Raw genomic sequence first — 17,913 nt, forward strand, 5'->3', positions numbered from 1 at the left:
TTGGAAAAAAACATATTCATAAATCATTTTTGAATATAATAAGTAGTAGAGATTTAAAGTATCTAAATTAATAAATGAAATATTTTGCCAATATTACAGTGTTATTAAGCATAAAAATGAACACAGCAGTCTTTGGGTATTCCAAATAAAATATACAATATGTAAAATATACAGTATTACAATATATAAAATATCTTGTTAAACCACCTCTTTTTCTATGAACCAGTCCTGAACTGATATCCAGAAGATTTTGGAAATTTGTATGAAAAAATATATGATCAGTGTCTTGAGAATGGCTACTGCAGAAAGAAAGTACTGGGCTGACAGGAGACTTTTATTATGAAATGTGACGCAGTTATTCCGCGCGCTTTACAGTCAGTCCCTCACTGCATCAGTCACACGAGCTTGGCGGGAGTCGCTAAAGTTTAGAAAGTCCCTGTCACATTTCACTCTGATTTGATAGTTTATGAATTGAATTTCATTCAGTGGTGAGTTGTGTTTGTCAGTGTTTTTATTTAGAGGGGTTTCATAAATCCGCTAATAGCTGAACGTCTTTAATGACGGTGTTTTCTGTTTGAAAAATTAGCTGTATTGCTAAAGCTAACATTTAAAACGTTCTTCACTATTTGAAAAGCTCATAAATCAGTTAAATTGTGTTTTGCTTTAAATCAGTCCCCATGCTTGTGTAATGTACTGACAAAGTGAATTAACGGTTCAGTTCAGGTGTTGTGTAGTTTTGCTGTAATGTTACGATGTGTCTGTCTGTTGTGTAACGTTAGGTGGTTGGTTTAGTCTCCAGACGTCATGCCGTCCGCCATGGGCTCCAGTAGTCCAGCTGCAGTTCTTCAGGAGGCTTTGGAAAACTCCAGCCGTTTGATTGACAGGCATCTGCAGGAGGATCGTTGTTTTCCAGACCTGTCAGAGCTGCTCAATGTCCCATCACACAGTAAGATTAACTGGTCCACCTGTCTCTGGTGTTTCCAGCTCTTGTTTAAAGAGGACATATGGATAATTGGTGCTCTTTAATGGCTCATGTTTTATTGTTTTTGTTTTGTAGATATGCCATCACTCTCAGGCATGTCTGATATGGATTACCCGCTACAGGGCTCGGGTCTGATCAGTGTGCCCAGCCTTCCAGAACTCAGCACCATCCGAAGGGTTCCTTTGCCCCCGGAGCTCGTGGAGCAGTTCGGTCGTATCCTACAGCTGGATAACAGATGAACTGATCATGTTATGATATTTGCGGAGATGTGTTTCAGTAGGGCTACATAACAACTATTAATCGTTTGCAGAATAAAAGTGTTTTTTACATCATACATGTGGGTGTGCTGTGTATAATAATTATATATATAAACACACACACATGCATATGTGTATATATTAAGTATTCAAATTTATATATAATATAAATGATATAAAAATGTAAATATTTCGTAAATATATACTTGCATGTGTGTGTATTTATATACACATAATAATTATTCACAATACACACACATAAATGATGTAAACAAAAACTTTTATTCTGCAAACGATTAGTTTTTATGCAGCCCTATATTGCAGTTGATTTGTACCTTAACTGTAGTGATTAACAGATATGCAGTGCAATTGCATGATGGGAGTTTTCCCAGAGATTTCCAGGGCGTGGCTCACCATTGATAATGACATTTTTATGTGGAATTATGAGGATGGGTGAGTATTGATGGACTTCTGTCGAATTGTTTCAGGTGCTAGATTCTCATCTGAATTCACTTTTAATTTCCTCAGGAGTGATGTGGCGTATTTTGACGGGCTAAGCGAAACTATACTCTCAGTTGGACTGGTCAAACCAAAGCCAGGTTTGTTGTGTATTTCTAAGTGTTTATCATCAGTCTTACATTAACAGCTGGTAATCTTAATAATGAAGACTAGATTGCTGCTTGTCATGGACTCGGTGTTGTTACCAGTAAATGCATTTTGTTTCCCTATGTTTGTAGGAATGTTGTTCATCCACTCCTCATGATTTGATTGACAGTCTTGAGCCACTTTGTTGTTTCAGAGCAGATGTGTATTTAAAACTTTTTAACAATATATTAATATGAGTATGATTTGTGTTACAGGTATTTTCCAGCCTCACATTCACTACCTGTTAGTTTTGGCCACACCAGTGGATGTTGTGATTCTGGGACTGAGCTTTCCAAAGGCCCAGACAGGTGAATGTTTAACATTTCATTTCACCGTTTGTACTCAACATCTAATGCCAAAATCGTGATTTAAAGGGTTATGAAAAGGCCATCTTTTAGCTCCGGTATACCTCACTATCAGTTTGAAAAATGCAATGTGCAGTTTAAGAAGGGCGGGGAGTGACATTAAGTGAAACATCTTCTGGTTGGATAAGAGCATGCAGTCTCATGAATAATTATAAGACACTGACCTGTCATCGATGTGCAGTAGTTCTTTGCCACGTTACAACCAGTAGTTAATCGATATATTGCAGAGGCCGAAAAATGTAAAAAAAAATCCCTATTTAAATTTCCGTATTAATCCATGAATCGCATTCAAGCCGAACTGTAAGTCAACTGCGATCTGTTACACCACTACTGGAAAGGGTTAACTTTTTGAAACATGTATCAAAATCCTCATCATATGTTTTATTCTGTCTCCTTCTTTCTTGTGTTAATGTGTGTTTGAATTTTTACAGGTTTAAATGACAGCATGTCCGGCGCAATGCAGCTCCTCCCGGATCCTCTGTACTCCATCCCCACAGATAACACATACCTGCTGGCCATCACCTCCACTGAGCAGGGCCGAATCTTCATGGCCGGGAAGGATGGTTGTCTTTATGAAATAGCCTATCAGGCGGAAGCGGGCTGGTTCAGTCAACGCTGCAGGAAGATCAATCACTCCAAGAGCACGCTGTCTTTCCTCATTCCATCTCTACTGCAGTTCTCCTTCTCTGAGGATGGTAAAACATTATTTAAGTTCTGTCTGGCAGGGCTTGCAAATCCCTTTTTAATGTAGAATATTGAGACAAAAAACATAAATAATAATTTATTACAAACTTGACTTCAGAAACCAGTGCTAATGTCTAGTGGCCCGATGTTGTTTAGTTAATCAGCCTGGTCAATATTTATCTGTCTGTTTTTAAGTAGGGTAATGATTGAGATTTGTGTGCTTGTGTCTGACCTCAATACTGTAAGAATGTTATTAATAGTCATACAGATCTCTAAACTGTCACTTGATTTTCTAGCAGTCATTTTTTGTGTATATTTGTTCATGGGTGTGCTGTGTGTTTGCATTGTATTTTGTCTCATCTATAATCTGTAGAGAATCATTCAGGGTTGTTTTTATTGTGCTTGTATGTATGACAATAAATGATAGGTCTGTAATTTTACTAACATTTTAAATATTGATTATTCCTATAGATCCAGTTGTTCAAATTGCTGTAGACAACTCAAGGAATGTGTTATACACTCGATCAGAGAAGGGAGTTCTTCAGGTGAGGGATTTGATGATTATTTATGCCCTGAGATGTTTACGATGAAGAGATTGTCTGATCTTTCTCTGTGTTTGTTTGTGTCAGGTGTATGATCTCGGAGCTGATGGGCAGGGAATGAGTCGAGTCGGCGCTATGTCTCAGAGCTCAATCGTCTCTGCGGCTGGAAACATCGCCAGGTAAGCGTTTGTTTTGTTTTCTGTAGCGATGCACTTACATAGAAATCTTGCTCAATATAATATCTGATTTAAAGGAGACATTTCACAAGACTTTTTTAAGATGTCAAATAAGTCTCCCGAGAGTACATATCTGAAGTTTTAACTTAAAATACCCCACCGATAATTTATTATAGCATGTTTAAAAATGACACATGGTATGTGTGAGCAAAAATGTGGCGGTTTTGGGTGTGTCCTTTAAAATGCAAATGAGCTGATAATGCAAACACTGATCACAGTGATGGTGGTTTGTTGAAATTGAAACTCTATTGTGCTGTCAATTATTTTCTCTCTCTTTCTCTTTGCACTAAATTGCAGTGCTGTGGTTGGATAGTGCAGATTAAAGAGCGGTGTTATTATAATAAGATCCCCTTCTGACATCACAAGGGGAGCCAAATTTCAATGAGCTATTTTTTCACATGTTTGCAGAGAATGGTTTACCAAAACGAAGTTATTGGGTTGATCTTTATCACATTTTCTAGGTAGATAGAAGCACACGGTACCCAGTTATAGCACTTAAACATGGATAAAGATTTTTATGATATGTCCCCTTTAATTTTATGTTGTCAAAACATCAGACTTCTGTATGAAACAGTACGATTGCATTACGTTGACTGTGTTTCTTTTTCAGGACGATTGATCGCTCTGTGTTCAAACCCATCGTTCAGATCGCAGTAATTGATCGCTCGGAGTCATCAGACTGTCATCTGTTAGCTGTCACTCATGCTGGTATAAATGCCTTATTCATTTATTACCGGGTGTCTTTCTATAAATTGCGTTTCTATGTTCTCAGAATTATGTTTTTGTGTGTCGTGCAGGTGTGCGTCTTTACTTTAGCACCACCCCTTTTGTGCCGCCCAATGCTAAACAACTCTTTGCCCGGCCCAGTTTCCTGGCGCTGGTTCACGTGCGGCTGCCGCCCGGATTCTCTGCTTCCTCGACCCTCCAGAAACCTGCTAAAATACACAAAGCTCTTTATAATAAAGGTGTTCTGCTGATGGCTGCGTCTGAGACTGAAGATAATGATGTTTTGTGGTGTATAAATCACGATTCATTTCCTTTCAAAAAGCCCCTCATGGAAGCCCAGGTCTGACTCGCGTCACTGATTAAAACTGTCTTTCTTGATTTCACACTTGATGTCATTTTGAGTTAAATACACTGATATTTGTTTCAGATGACGGTAAATGTGGATGGTCACTCGTGGGCTCTCTGTTCTGTGGAGGAAACTACATCATCAAAGATCATTACTCCTCTGAATAAAGATTTCGTTCCAGTCACAGATTCTCCGCTAGTTGTTCAACAGCACAATGTCTCTCCACAGAAATTTGTTCTCCTGTCTGCTCAGGTACAGAGATCTTTACCACAGCCATTGGCATCCTCTTCATCGCACATCATCATCTACCTCACATCATGTTGTTCTGTTTGTTTCTTCAGGGAAGTCACATCTTTCATAAATTGAGACCCGTGGATCAGTTACGCCACCTGCTGGTGAGCAGTGTCGGAGGAGAGAGTGAAGACATTGAGAGGTTCTTTAAGCTGCACAGAGTGAGTGACATCACACATCCGTTGTGTTCATATTGCCTGGCTATAACAGGGAACTTAAATGTATTTAAAGAAATCTTGCAGCTTTCCTATATTTCAAATAATTCCTTTAAAGTCCCATCTAGTTTCCAATTTGGAATATTTCCAAAATTCCCTAGATTAAGTTCCCATGGAAAGTTTCCAGAAATTTACCAGAAACTTTCCACCCCTTGGTGTATGAGTGATATATGTAACGTCTCGTCACAGGAGGAGCAGGCGTGTGCTACGGCACTCATCTTAGCGTGTTCCACTGCAGCGTGTGACAGAGAGGTGTCCGTGTGGGCCACTCGAGCTTTCTTCAGGTCAGATGTCACTAATGAAGACAAATATGTGTCTGCTACTAAACGTCATATTCATTAAAACCTGCAACATAGTTATTAACTTTATTTGCTGGTGTTGATGTTAAAGAGTTTGTTTGTGTGTTTTTTTACAGGTATGGTGGTGAGGCTCAGATGCGTTTCCCATCTGCTGTTTCAGCTCCCAGTAATGTTGGTCCTCTCTTCGGCTCTCCTGTACCAGGTGAGAAACTTGTTAACCTGCCACTAACAATCATGTTATTAAACCACGTTCAGTGATTAATTATTAACTTTGTGGAATCACTCAGTAGTACTAAAATGTTTGTGTTGACTAATATCTAAGCTAGAATCTGTCTTTATAGGATCCCCAATGCCCAATACAATCGGCAGCCCAATGCCAAACCCCAGTTTTCTTGCTACACCTGGCCCAGGTACAGAATCTCTCTGTTTTACTAATGTGTGTGTGTGTGTGTGTGTTTCTGTATAACTGCTGTTTACATAACTACTACCACATTAACCCTATTCAGACAGGATTAGTTTTACAGGGGACCTCTGAGAAAATAGTCCAGAGCGGGACACATTGAAACTCGATTGTTGTTTGAAAAACTAATCCGGTCCGAATAGTGCTAGTTTAAAAACAAGTATTTTTTTATTAACCAGTAATTTAATCTTGATGAATTTGATGTGAATGTCTTTAAATATGTAATGTGCCCATGCTGTTTCTGTGTCAGGTGTTTTCCCACCAACTGTGTCGACTCCGTACATCCCATTTACACCTGGAAACTACGGCGGAGCTCCGCCCATCACTGCTGTGTCCTCCGGTCCAGAGGTCATCTTCTCTGGAAAACACAATGGCATTAGTATTTATTTCACACGCATACTGGGGTCAGTCAGAGTTACATTATTACACAGTGAGGCGAGTGTGTGTTGAGTGATTGATCAAATAATATCCCACTGTTCTGCTCTGAAACAGGAACATCTGGGATGGCAGTCTAGCAATGGAGCGGATCATAAACAACGGCAATCAGACAGTCACCATTGTAAGTATTAACACACCAGATGAAGTTTCATATTATATTATATTATATTATATGTTTTTTAGCTTTGCTATGGTGTCAAAATTCAGAAACACAACTAATGTGATAAATGGTCTTATCAAATATAAATCTGTTTTTGACATAATTTTCAAGGCTGGAAACTTTCCTTGGGAATTAACGGGAATACATGGAAATTAATAGGAATATATGGGGATTAACAGGAATTAACAGCAATATATGGGAATAAATTTGAGAAATTGCAGAGTTGTCTATAACAGGGAACTTAAATGTAGTTTAAAAAAATCTTGCAGGATAATTTTGTTTAAAACAAGAAGATTTAATGCAACTTTCGTTGAATTTCTACCCTGCACATTCATCAGTCACATGCACAGTGCTTACTGAAGGGCTATCAATAATTCCCATACATTTTCATTAGGTTTTCAATTTCCAAAATTTCCCAGATTAAATTCCCATGGAAAGTTTTTTGGAAATTTCTCACCCCTTTGCAACCTTATTTATTATTCTGTTTACTGTAAATGTATTGTTCACATTTATGCATGTCATTGAATAAACATTAGTGTCATGTTCTAATAACAGTGATCAGATTGCATGGCCTTTCATCATATGCAGTAGTCGAGTCAAAACCAGGAATGGAGTATCATGTCTGAGTCAAGACCAAGTCCACATCCGGCTTTATCTCGACTCGTTCTTGACTCATGCACTTGATCTCTGTCTTGACTTAGACTCAAGTTGGACTGGACTACAACACTGGATGTATGTTGTATGTAACTCGGTCTTACTTTTTGATGACATGTTTGTGTTGCAGTTGGAGAGCACAGCCGGTTCTTCTGATCTGGAGGTCGTTTTAATGCAGCTTCAGGGTCTGAAGGAATTCCTGGACAAAAATTCCCAGTTCAATCCATCTTCTCTGGGTGGATCCGGGTAAGATACCTTTCATTACACCCTTAGGGAGCGTGTACACCAAAGCATTAAAACACAGTTAAAATGTCAGGCAGATGGCAACTGTGGGTGCTCAGCACAGAAAAATGCCAGCTGCTGGTGGGAAAAGTCTGGCCCTCCATTAAAACTATTGAAAACATACGCCGGCATAAACACCTTTGTGTACATGCCCCCTTAGAGTCTTTAGTGATTGTTTTGTAGCAATGTGACCGATTGTAGGTTCTTACTGAATCACTATCCATAGTTTCAGCTCACCGGCAAATCTGCAGCAAAGACTTCTGGGATTTATGCGTCCAGACGGCTCCAACTCTCAGCAAGTCCAGCAGGAACTCCAGAGGAAATACCACAGTGAGATTCAGTCTATGCATGCAAATCAAGTTTCAAGGTACACACTGAGTTTATTGTGTGTGTGTGAATGCTGATCATCTAATGTTTGTCCCCAGCGGAGGCACAAGCGTATGAGAAAGCATCTCTTCAGGCCATACAGCAGTTGGTTCATCGCTCCTGTCAGACATTAGCGCTCTGGAAACTTCTGTGTGACCATCAGTTTAGTCTGATCATCGCTGAGATGCCCAAGGTGAGCGCTCTCTCTTTCTCTCCATCCTTATGTTCATTTAAAGAGAAACATAACACACCTCAATTACTCACATGCTAACTAAGCAAACATAATTGAGCAGTCTGTGGAGGGTTGATTCGCTCTCTCTCTTTCTCAGGAGTTTCAGGAGCAGATCAAGGCTGTGAGTTTTAAGGATGTGGTTGTTTCTGGACGTGAGCTGACCGGTGCATTCATTACAGCCCTCATTAATGTTTACATCAAAGACAACGCATCTGTAGATACAGTCAGTGGTCACCTGAGAGAAACCTGCCCTTTACTGTACAGCAGTGAAGACTCCACCTGCTCTAAGGTACCTGAAGGAGACCAATCACATCGCTCACATTCATTACATTCACAGAAACATTAACTGATCTTAACAACACTGTCTTTTTATTTTTAAATGACTAGTTTTAGAGAGATCCATCTTTGTATGTTATATGTCAATACTTCTTGGCAAATAACACACACCAGCTTCTGTCTAATGGTAGTGAGGTATTTTACTGTCCATTCTGTTTTTAACACGCAACATTCAGTGTTTATTTTTATATTTTGTTTGATTTTATGTTTGCTTGGTTTTTTTAAACACGTCTCTCTTGTATGTGCACTATTGAGGGCACTTAAACCGCATGCACACAGAGACCGTGAGTGAAACCCAAGCGCTCGTGCACGGATGGGAGGGGCGCGGTTGACATTCATTTTCGGATGACATTTTCGGTGGATTTTTTTATTTTGGGCCGAAACCGATAATGCCATTTTCGGCGACCGAAATTTCGTTGCAACCCTAAATAAAAGTCTATTTTATATTTCATCATTGAGGATTAAAACTTCATCCTAAAGTCAAGGTGAAAAGCTGTCTCGTAATATTAGCATTAGCAAAGTGTAAAATCTTGTCTTATTCTCATGAACCCAATCTCATGTCTTATTTCGTCTTTTGTGGTATTACTTGTTGTGATATTGGTCTTAAATTTGATTCATAATTGTGTTAAAAGGATCTTAAAAAGTCTTATATTTGACTTGGAAAAACCTGTCGAAACCCAGCAGGAGCTCCTCACTTACAAGTGTCTGTCTCTTTTATTTTACAGGCCAATGAGCTTCTGCAGAGCTCCAGACAGATTCAGAATAAGTTTGAGAAAGAGAGAACACTCAGAGAATCTCTGCGGCTCTATCAGCAGATCAGCTCTCACACGGATCTGCCGCTGGTCTGCTCACAGTACAGACAAGGTGAGATTTCATCCAACCGCCACACACATCAACTCTTTATCTTCATATAACATGAGGACTTTCTTCTGCCCCGTTCAGTGCGCTTCTACGAGGGAGTGGTTGAACTGTGTCTGACGGCCGCCGATAAAAAAGACCCACAGAAACTGGGACCGCACTTCTACAGGAACGGAGAACCGGAGGAGGACGTTACCGGCCAACAGGCCTTCCAGGAGAGGTGTGAACACAACGTGCACACAAATAAACTAAGTGAATGTTAAATGTTTATTATTACTGATGTGTGTCTGTGTTTGTCCAGACTCTTGTGTTATAAATGCATCACAGACACCATGCAAGAACTGGTGAATCAGAGTAAAGCCGCCCCTCAGTCGCCCAGCGTCCCCAAACAGCCCGGACCCCCTGTCATGACCTCTGACCCCAACATGTTAAGCAATGAGGATGCTGCTGCCCACGTGAGTAACACACCACCTCTGTTTTAATACACGTATTGATTAAAGATGATATTTGACGTGGATTTCTTCTCATCCACAGTTTGAGCAGATGCTTGATCTCGCTCAAAGATCTCAAGATGAACTCTTTCACATCGCTCTTTATAACTGGCTCATTCAGGCCGACCTTACAGACAAACTCTTGGAGGTAACGGCCATAGCAGTAATTTTCTGTAGTTGAACCATCTTTGTATAATCTGGTAAAGGTGTGATTTTTTTTTTTTCTTGTCCAGGTGAATTCTCCTTACCTCGAGGATCATCTGATGCACATGATCAAACAGGATCAGAGTAAAGTGCGTAACATGGACCTTCTGTGGAGATACTACGAGAAGAACAGAAACTTTGGGAAGGCATCACACGTGCTGGCGCGCCTGGCGGACATGCACAGGTAGATGAAATCACTGACCAATCAAATGCTCGCGTTATCTGTCCTAACTCCGGTGAATTTGACAGGCGGTGCTGTTTGTGTTGTGTGTAGTACAGAGATCTCTCTGAAGCAGCGTCTGGAGTACATCTCCAGAGCCATCCTCTCTGCCAAGAGCTCCTCCTGCATGTCTTCACTGGGAGCTGATGGAGAGTTCCTCCATGAACTTGAGGAGAAGATGGAGGTATGAAAAGTCAAAAGTCAAACTTTATTCATAAAGCAATTTTTTTTTTAAACTGAGGTGTTTATCAAAGTACTGTACACACAAATGAGGCCTGATTTAAAAGCAGCACGTGTTTGATCCTGCCTAATTTAAAGAGGCACACTTTTGTGGAGCTTTTGGTGAAGCCACTGCAAAGGCTTGGTCACCCCTGACTTTAACCGTGAAACAACTAGAGGTGAATGGTCAAGGCAAGTGCTCTTGGTGGAACATAATGAATAATCAGATCAGAAAGACACCTTGTGCTAAGCCATTAAGAGATTTAAAACAAGTACTAACATTTTTAATTGTATCCTGTTATAGACGGGTAACCAGTGAAGAGTTGCTAGAACTTTAAATTCAGTGCCATCCAGATCTTGATTTCCTCAAAACACTGCAATAGAGGTGCTAAAGAGCAAGTATCAGTTTCAAAGGCAGATACATTTGCAGCTCATCTGCATAGCAATGAAAAGAAATACCCAATTTTCTAAAAATATGTCCTAAGGGGAGCATGTACAGTGAGAAAAGAATAGGCCCCAAAATGGAGCCCTGGGGGACCCCACACATGAAAATAGCACAGTTAAGGAGACAAAGTCACCAATACGAACTGTAAATGTTCTTTCAATCAAATTAGATCTAAACCATGCCGTGAGTGATACATGTGGCATGTACGAGGACACAGAGGATGTGTTTTGTAACGCAGATTCTGTCCTGCAGGTGGTGCGTATTCAGGTGCAGATCCAGGAGACGTTACGCAAGCAGTATTCCCAGCATCCATCAGTACAGGGGGCTATCACACAGCTCGACTCTGAACTCATGGACATCACAAAGGTCAGGGAACTACACTAACCTTTTCCGCTGGTGGCACTTGCGCTACCAACTTTTTCAGTTACTGGCGCAAAATATGATTTGGTCGCACATATTTTTTTCAAGTTATATTAAGACGCTCTGGATAATAATGAACAATAATGAAACTGTATTGCATACAGATATGTTTTTTATTTTACTTGCCATCTTTTAAACCACATGCCTTCTTGTTTTCTTAAACGTTGCAGTGTTTCCCACAGATCTGAAATGTACTTGGTGGTGGTAGCCGGTGAAAAGGGCAATTATTACCCACTGACAAATAATGGTCTACTATACATGTGATGTAGAACTAATAATGTGTGACACAACACAATAATTTGATTCATTGAAAATTAATATTAATTTCACATTATATTTCATCAATCAACCACCCCAAACTTTCTTTGCCATTAACAAAGCTGACACTGTTTGTCAAAGCACCACGAAAACACTTACTGTTTTTGCACTGATATATGAAGCAATTAGACCCCTTTTATCAAACTCAATATAATACAATACTATGTATAGTATATTAATAGACAGTGCAGGTCTATAGATTATAAATGTGACTGATGTTATAATGGTTATAATTTCTATTAGAAAGGCACTTTACTGCTTCTGCTCTATCTTTCTATTTCTCTCTTGCCGATTTAAAAAGCTTAATCCACTCATTTTTTCAGATTTAAAAGTCTACTTGCTGTCCCGGTGACAAACTTTACATTGCTTTGCTCGTTCAGTGCAATTGGCTTGACATTAGCATTGCTTTTTGTTACAATCTCTGTCCAAACTTAATATGGATTTGGTTTTAGAAAATATATGGTTAATTAATAATAAGATTATTAAAAAAATGTGAGAAAGAAAAAGCAGCGCGTGGTCGTAACAAGAACCATCGCCATAGAAACCGGAGGCACGCTGAAACTGCACTTGAGCTTTAGCGCGGTAGCGCTCATGGACGTTTTCCGATCGACTCGGGTTATAAACACAACATTAATCAGACTTGGGACCCAAAGTAATTAAACTAGGACCTAACCGGACCCGACAGACCATTTAAAATATAAACCCGGAACCATACGATAACGGGTCCCGTGCCTCAGTGAAGAAAGACCTCTGCTCAAGTTCAGAAACATGGAAGACACTGCGCTTGCGTCGCGTCGCACCTAATTCATTGAGAAACAGCTGAGCACGCAAACGCACACTGATAGGGAGAGACACGACGTGCTTTCACCCAAAATGAAGCCAACGTGTTGATGGCTCAGAGCACGTTATATAACGTATTCTTAAGATCCACATTTCTGTTTTAATAAATGCTCATAGTAAATCATAGCATATTGTCTAAAACATTAGGTAGCACATTTGCGACCCATTAAAAATTAGGGTCGCAACGGCAGTTCAAAAGGTCGCATATGCGACCATTTTGGTCGCAGTGTAGCTCCCTGAAGGTGCATAAAAACATCAACTTGGGTTGTAAATGGTTAATGTGATTTCTTAATAAAACTCTTCCTGTTGTATCTGTGCATTTCATTAAATACGTTGTATGTTTTCCTCCGTGTAGTTGTACGGAGAGTTTGCGGAGCATTTCCGTTTGTCTGAATGTAAACTGGCTATAATTCACTGCGCTGGACATTCAGACCTCATACTGGTCCACTCGCTGTGGCAGGAGGTCATTGAGAAAGGTAAGGTCTCTGTCGTACGGTCATTCTCCTCATGCACCGTGATCCTTGCGTCTGATTGGTTGTCTTGTGTTTCAGAGTTGAACGACAGCGTTGTCATGAGCCCAGCGGACCGGATGAGAGCTCTTAGTCTAAAGCTTGTGTCGTTGGGAAAATTATACGCCGGGACACCACGATACTTTCCATTAGGTATAATTTACCTCCCTCAGTTTAGATCCTGAACTCAACAGTTTAACCCTCTCAACCGTGTAATTGTTTCTCTGGTGTCTATGTGGCCTGCCATAACACGCCTGTGTGTCATCTCACTCAGTTGAGCTAATTTTTTTGTTTGTTTGTTTTGCCTTGGTCTTTGTTTATAATTAATATTTTTTATACATAAGCAAGCTTTAAAGTGGTTTAAATGCATGCAAGGTCATTTTCTGAGATCCCCAATGATTGGAGTGAAGCCGTTCTAAACCCCACCTTTCGGTAGCCTACTCTGCTCTGATTGGTCAGCTGACAGAGTCAGTTGTGATTGGTTTATCCGCACAGTAAATAATAGTGCAACATGCATTAGCCGAATGCTATGGTGACTTACTGATAAGATATTAGAGTTTGAAAACAGACATCATTAATCCAAATAATAGGAATGACGACACACACTCATATTTTTATATGACAAATTGTTTACATTGATGGACAGCTACATGAGACACTGCAAATAAAGGTCCTTTTCAATACTGGATCTGCCTGGCACTTTAAACATCAAGCAGTTCAATCGTTTTTTATTTTTTAATTCCCAATGTTTGTTATTCCACTATCAGATTTCCTGGTAAAGTTTCTGGAACAGGAGGTGTGCAAGTTAAACTGGGATGTGGGCTTTGTGACCTTCACCATGCAGGAGATTGGAGTTACGCTTCCACGACTGCTTGAGGTTTATGACCAACTCTTTAAGACGCGGGTAAGAGAACATAGCCATTGTGAAACTACTGTAAATATTTGGGAATTAGAGCAATTCCTGCTGTCAAACTGATGGACATGTTTTCAAAAGAACTTGTTTTAAATGAACACAAATACTCATGGTGCTTATTGACTCTTATCTTTTATCACATAGTAAAAGTTAGTAATACAAGATTTTGGTTTTTCTCCGGTTCTTTTAAAGGACCCGTGTTGGCAGCGTCTAAAGAAACCTCTTCACCTGGTGGAGTGCATTTATGTGCTTCTGTCAGGATATGTGGAAGACCCCAGCCGTGTGCCCACTTATGACAGGTAAGATTGCTGTATCATCTAGGGCTGCATAACGATTAATCGCAATTAATCATTTGCAGAATAAAATTTTTTGTATAAAAGTTGTTTACATTATATATGTCTGTGTACTGTGTATAATAATTATGTAAAAAAATACACATGCATGTATAATTTTGAGAAACAATAAATAAATATATTAAGTATACATATTTATATATAATATAAATTAGGGCTGTCAATAGATTAAATATTTAATCTAGATTAATCACATGTTTGTCATGAGTTAACTCGTGATTAATCGCACATTTGTATCTGTTCTATATTTACCTTAATTTAACACTTTTTTTAATACTCTAATAAACATGGGTGTGTGGACAAATATGGATGCTTTTTACAAATGTATGTTTATTATTAGTGAAAGAGTCAATAAAAAAAATTGTTGAGAAAAAAACAGTTAAAGATTTTTTAAGGTTAGAAAACATAAACACTGCATCCATACCTAAAATCACTGCAAAACGAATAGATTTAGGGCACAAAGTCAAAAAACAATATCAATATATGTTCAACTTTTTTTCTTTTATTGTTTAATTGCACGTTTTGTGTCGTTAAAATGAATTTACGTTAATGCAATACTAACTCGTTAATTTTGAAAGCCCTGATATAAATATTAAAAATGTATATACACATGTTAAACATATTTAAACATATATGTATGTGTGTGTATTTATATATACATAATTATTATACACAGTGCACACACACATATATATGATATGAAAACAAAAACTTTTATTCTGTAGATGATTAGTCTTGATTAATGGTTATGCAGCGCGAGATGTTTTCTAGATGTGATGATATATTTTGTGTGCTGTCTCTCACACGTCCTCCCTCTCATCAGACGAAGGTTTACTAACACGTGTCTGGATGATATCTGTGGATATCTGGTGGAGCTTCAGTCCTTGAGTCCAAACGCCGCTCTGCAGGAAATTATTGGCAAATTCAAATCTCTACAGGCCAAACTGGATAAGCTGCATTGATGATGATGGTGATGAAGATTATTGACTTGAATCTTCTGATCTGGAGTTTGATGGACTCATGAAACTAAATGAAGAGAGATTTACAGCAGTCACTCGTCTGCATGATATTTATCCTGTTCCTCTCTCCGTACAATGTTCAGTTTACTCACCCGTGGAAATGCCAAACTGACGGCCACAATAAACAGCCCAGTTGTGTCCATCACTGGTTTGCAGATGTTTTCTGGTCCTGATACACTGTTTTTTATTTGATTTCTTTATTTGGAGATCTTGCAGGAGTGATTTGTGGCTGTGCTGAGCTCTTATTCCAGAGATTTTCTATTGCTGGACCGCTGACAGTGACGTTTGTGTTGGATGTTTAAAAGCATTTTTCATGTCCAAAGTTTGGATAAATCATGAGGGTGAAGTGAGTCAAACCAATGTTTTTTTCAAGTGGAAAGATGAGCGTCTGGTTTGTACTGGTCAACAGATTTAGCATTCGACTGTTTTATCTAAACTATTTTATGAAAGTCTGATTCTTTATCAACAACCCTCTCGTTTTGTGTAATAAAGTCAACATTGCAAATGATTTGAAAGTAACAATAAAACAAGGTTTGTTTTTTAAGAAGATTGTTTATTTAACTCTGTGTTTTATGAACTTTATTAACTCTGGTTGAGAGATGTCCTCCATTTAGATAACATAAGAAATGCATTCATAGGCACATTTATAATTTGTTTAGTGACATAATGAACATAATTGCAGTGTTTGCTGGCAGCAATTACCCAAAAACACAAGAGAGATGAGATGTTTGCTGTGATGACAGACTATATACAAATAATACACCTAATGCAAAAATGTGGTATTGTCAAGTTTATCTTTTAGCTTTTTATAGATTTGTTGTGGCTTAACCGTGGGACGTTTGGCATTACATATTTAAGACAATCCTTTCTTAGACTTAGCAAGCACTAATCTTGACAAATTAGATATCATTGGAAAACTCAGGTTTTCATATTTCATCACCATTTTGCAAAACTTTTGTTTATACATATTTATTATTAGATATCCTATCAACCTGAAATAATGTTGACAAACTATATTGTTGGAAAGCTCTAAGAATAGTTTATATTTCAAGGCCATTTGATTTAGTAGTGACAGTAATTTTGTTAAATTTTTGTCACTAACCCCATAATTATTATATATTCATAATTGTAATCTTTAAAAATGTTGACATTAAATCATTGGAAAGCTCTGAATTTAGTTTTCATATTTTAAAACACTTAAATGATGCAGTGACAGTAATTTATTCATTTGTGACAAGAGTATGCAGCAAACTATGACACCTAATGGCCTTTGTTGGTAAAACCACTAAAACTGTGACAAAACCTCATTGTTTGTGATTTTAACTTGAAATTTGGATGACAATTAGCTGAGACTTATGGGTTTTTTATTTTTGGGAGTAAAACAAATGGGAGGTGATGGTTAAATATAAATATTATGCTCATAATATTAAACAAAACACAAAAGTTCTCCAATTCATACGATCAAAGTTTTCATCAAGTCTACACCAGTCTTTATTAACACGAGCAGTTGAGTTTCTTCACTCCGTGCAGATAGACGTATGGTACAAAACAGGTGTAAGATGCTCCTATAAAGTTTGTCAACTTCACAGCCAGTATGGATCGACTGAAACTGCTGTAGATACGCAGCACAAGATGACTTAACCAGCAGATGAGGAAGATCGCGGCCACGGCCATCACGCTTTTAGCTGCCCTCACCTGACCATTTGAGGATGGGTTTGATCTCGTCTGTGTCTTCTGTACGGTATTATTCACACCATTAGGTGCACTACTGGTTTCTTTGGAGGAGTGATGGCTTATCCGTTTTTGACTTTGGAGCAGCGTTAATGCAATCTGAAGGCTGGCATAAGTTATCCCAATAATTGGAACGACATTAGCCAGAGTAAGATACAGAGCGTCAAAGGTTTGCTTCTCTGCAGGAGTTGGAAAATGTTCTTCACAAACTTCCAAGCTTTGATTTCCATCATTCTCTGTGATGAAGATGTGAGGAGTGCTGAACACCAGCGCCACGCTCCAGCTTCCACCGAGCAGTACGGCCACCAGCCGTAAGTTATCCATCTGCACCGGAGCTCCTCCACGTCTGATGGACCCCACCAGTTTCTGGTGCCAGTACAGACTGATGAACATAGTAGAGAAGATGCTGCTGGTCTCTGAAAGATCTGAAGAAAACTGAATCACACCACAATAACTTTTCCCCATGAACCAGTTGTTCAAAAACTTGGCCATTGTATCTGGCAGGTCCACCAGACAGTTTGTGATGAGATTGGACACGGCTAAGTTCATGAAGAGAATGTCGCTGGTCCGCAGTTGAGTTATGGATTTTGGTAGAGAGCGTAAACCCAACCAGATGTTTCCTATAATGCCGGTAAAGCAGAAGAAAGCTCTTATAGATGATTCAATCCAGTCTTGGACCTCCATCTGAGATGTATGGGTTTCCTGACTGCTGGTTTGGGTTGGTTGGTCGATGGTGAGATTTATAAGGTGTGAGCTGATGACATCTGCTGTTGCTGTAATCATATAGGTCACCAAAATCTCCTCCCACATTCAGAAGCACTAGTGTAAGTTATATATTCATACACAATGCATTTTCA

At 39.0% G+C, this 17,913-nt stretch overlaps 2 protein-coding genes across 4 annotated transcripts; one reads left to right on the forward strand and one right to left on the reverse strand.

Moving 5' to 3' along the window:
- Positions 1-373: 373 nt before the first annotated feature.
- On the forward strand, positions 374-16,068 carry nup155 (nucleoporin 155). 3 transcript variants are annotated; one of them, XM_065264493.2, is made up of 34 exons: positions 374-488; positions 780-946; positions 1,058-1,195; positions 1,596-1,692; positions 1,768-1,838; positions 2,100-2,192; positions 2,681-2,944; positions 3,405-3,478; positions 3,563-3,654; positions 4,322-4,419; positions 4,509-4,777; positions 4,865-5,035; positions 5,125-5,235; positions 5,479-5,573; positions 5,705-5,790; positions 5,930-5,998; positions 6,299-6,452; positions 6,541-6,607; positions 7,431-7,546; positions 7,809-7,912; positions 8,008-8,141; positions 8,278-8,469; positions 9,242-9,380; positions 9,459-9,594; positions 9,676-9,829; positions 9,909-10,013; positions 10,099-10,253; positions 10,344-10,473; positions 11,206-11,319; positions 12,887-13,007; positions 13,083-13,193; positions 13,808-13,944; positions 14,146-14,252; positions 15,130-16,067. In XM_065264493.2, the coding sequence occupies exons 2-34, from the start codon at positions 805-807 to the stop codon at positions 15,266-15,268; spliced, it is 4,185 nt and encodes a 1,394-aa protein (XP_065120565.1). In that variant the 5' UTR covers positions 374-488; positions 780-804; the 3' UTR covers positions 15,269-16,067. The 3 variants fall into 3 exon arrangements, with proteins under 3 accessions (XP_065120565.1, XP_065120579.1, XP_065120585.1); XM_065264507.2 differs by having other exon boundaries at positions 793-946; XM_065264513.2 differs by lacking the exon at positions 5,930-5,998 and having other exon boundaries at positions 15,130-16,068.
- Positions 16,069-16,819: 751 nt separating this feature from the next.
- Positions 16,820-17,747, reverse strand: ora5 (olfactory receptor class A related 5). The gene has a single exon (XM_065265644.1). The coding sequence runs from the start codon at positions 17,738-17,740 to the stop codon at positions 16,820-16,822; it is 921 nt and encodes a 306-aa protein (XP_065121716.1). The 5' UTR covers positions 17,741-17,747.
- Positions 17,748-17,913: the final 166 nt, after the last annotated feature.

The sequence above is a fragment of the Paramisgurnus dabryanus genome, chromosome 10, assembly GCF_030506205.2.
Source record: "Paramisgurnus dabryanus chromosome 10, PD_genome_1.1, whole genome shotgun sequence".
Taxonomy (NCBI): Eukaryota; Metazoa; Chordata; class Actinopteri; order Cypriniformes; family Cobitidae; genus Paramisgurnus; species Paramisgurnus dabryanus.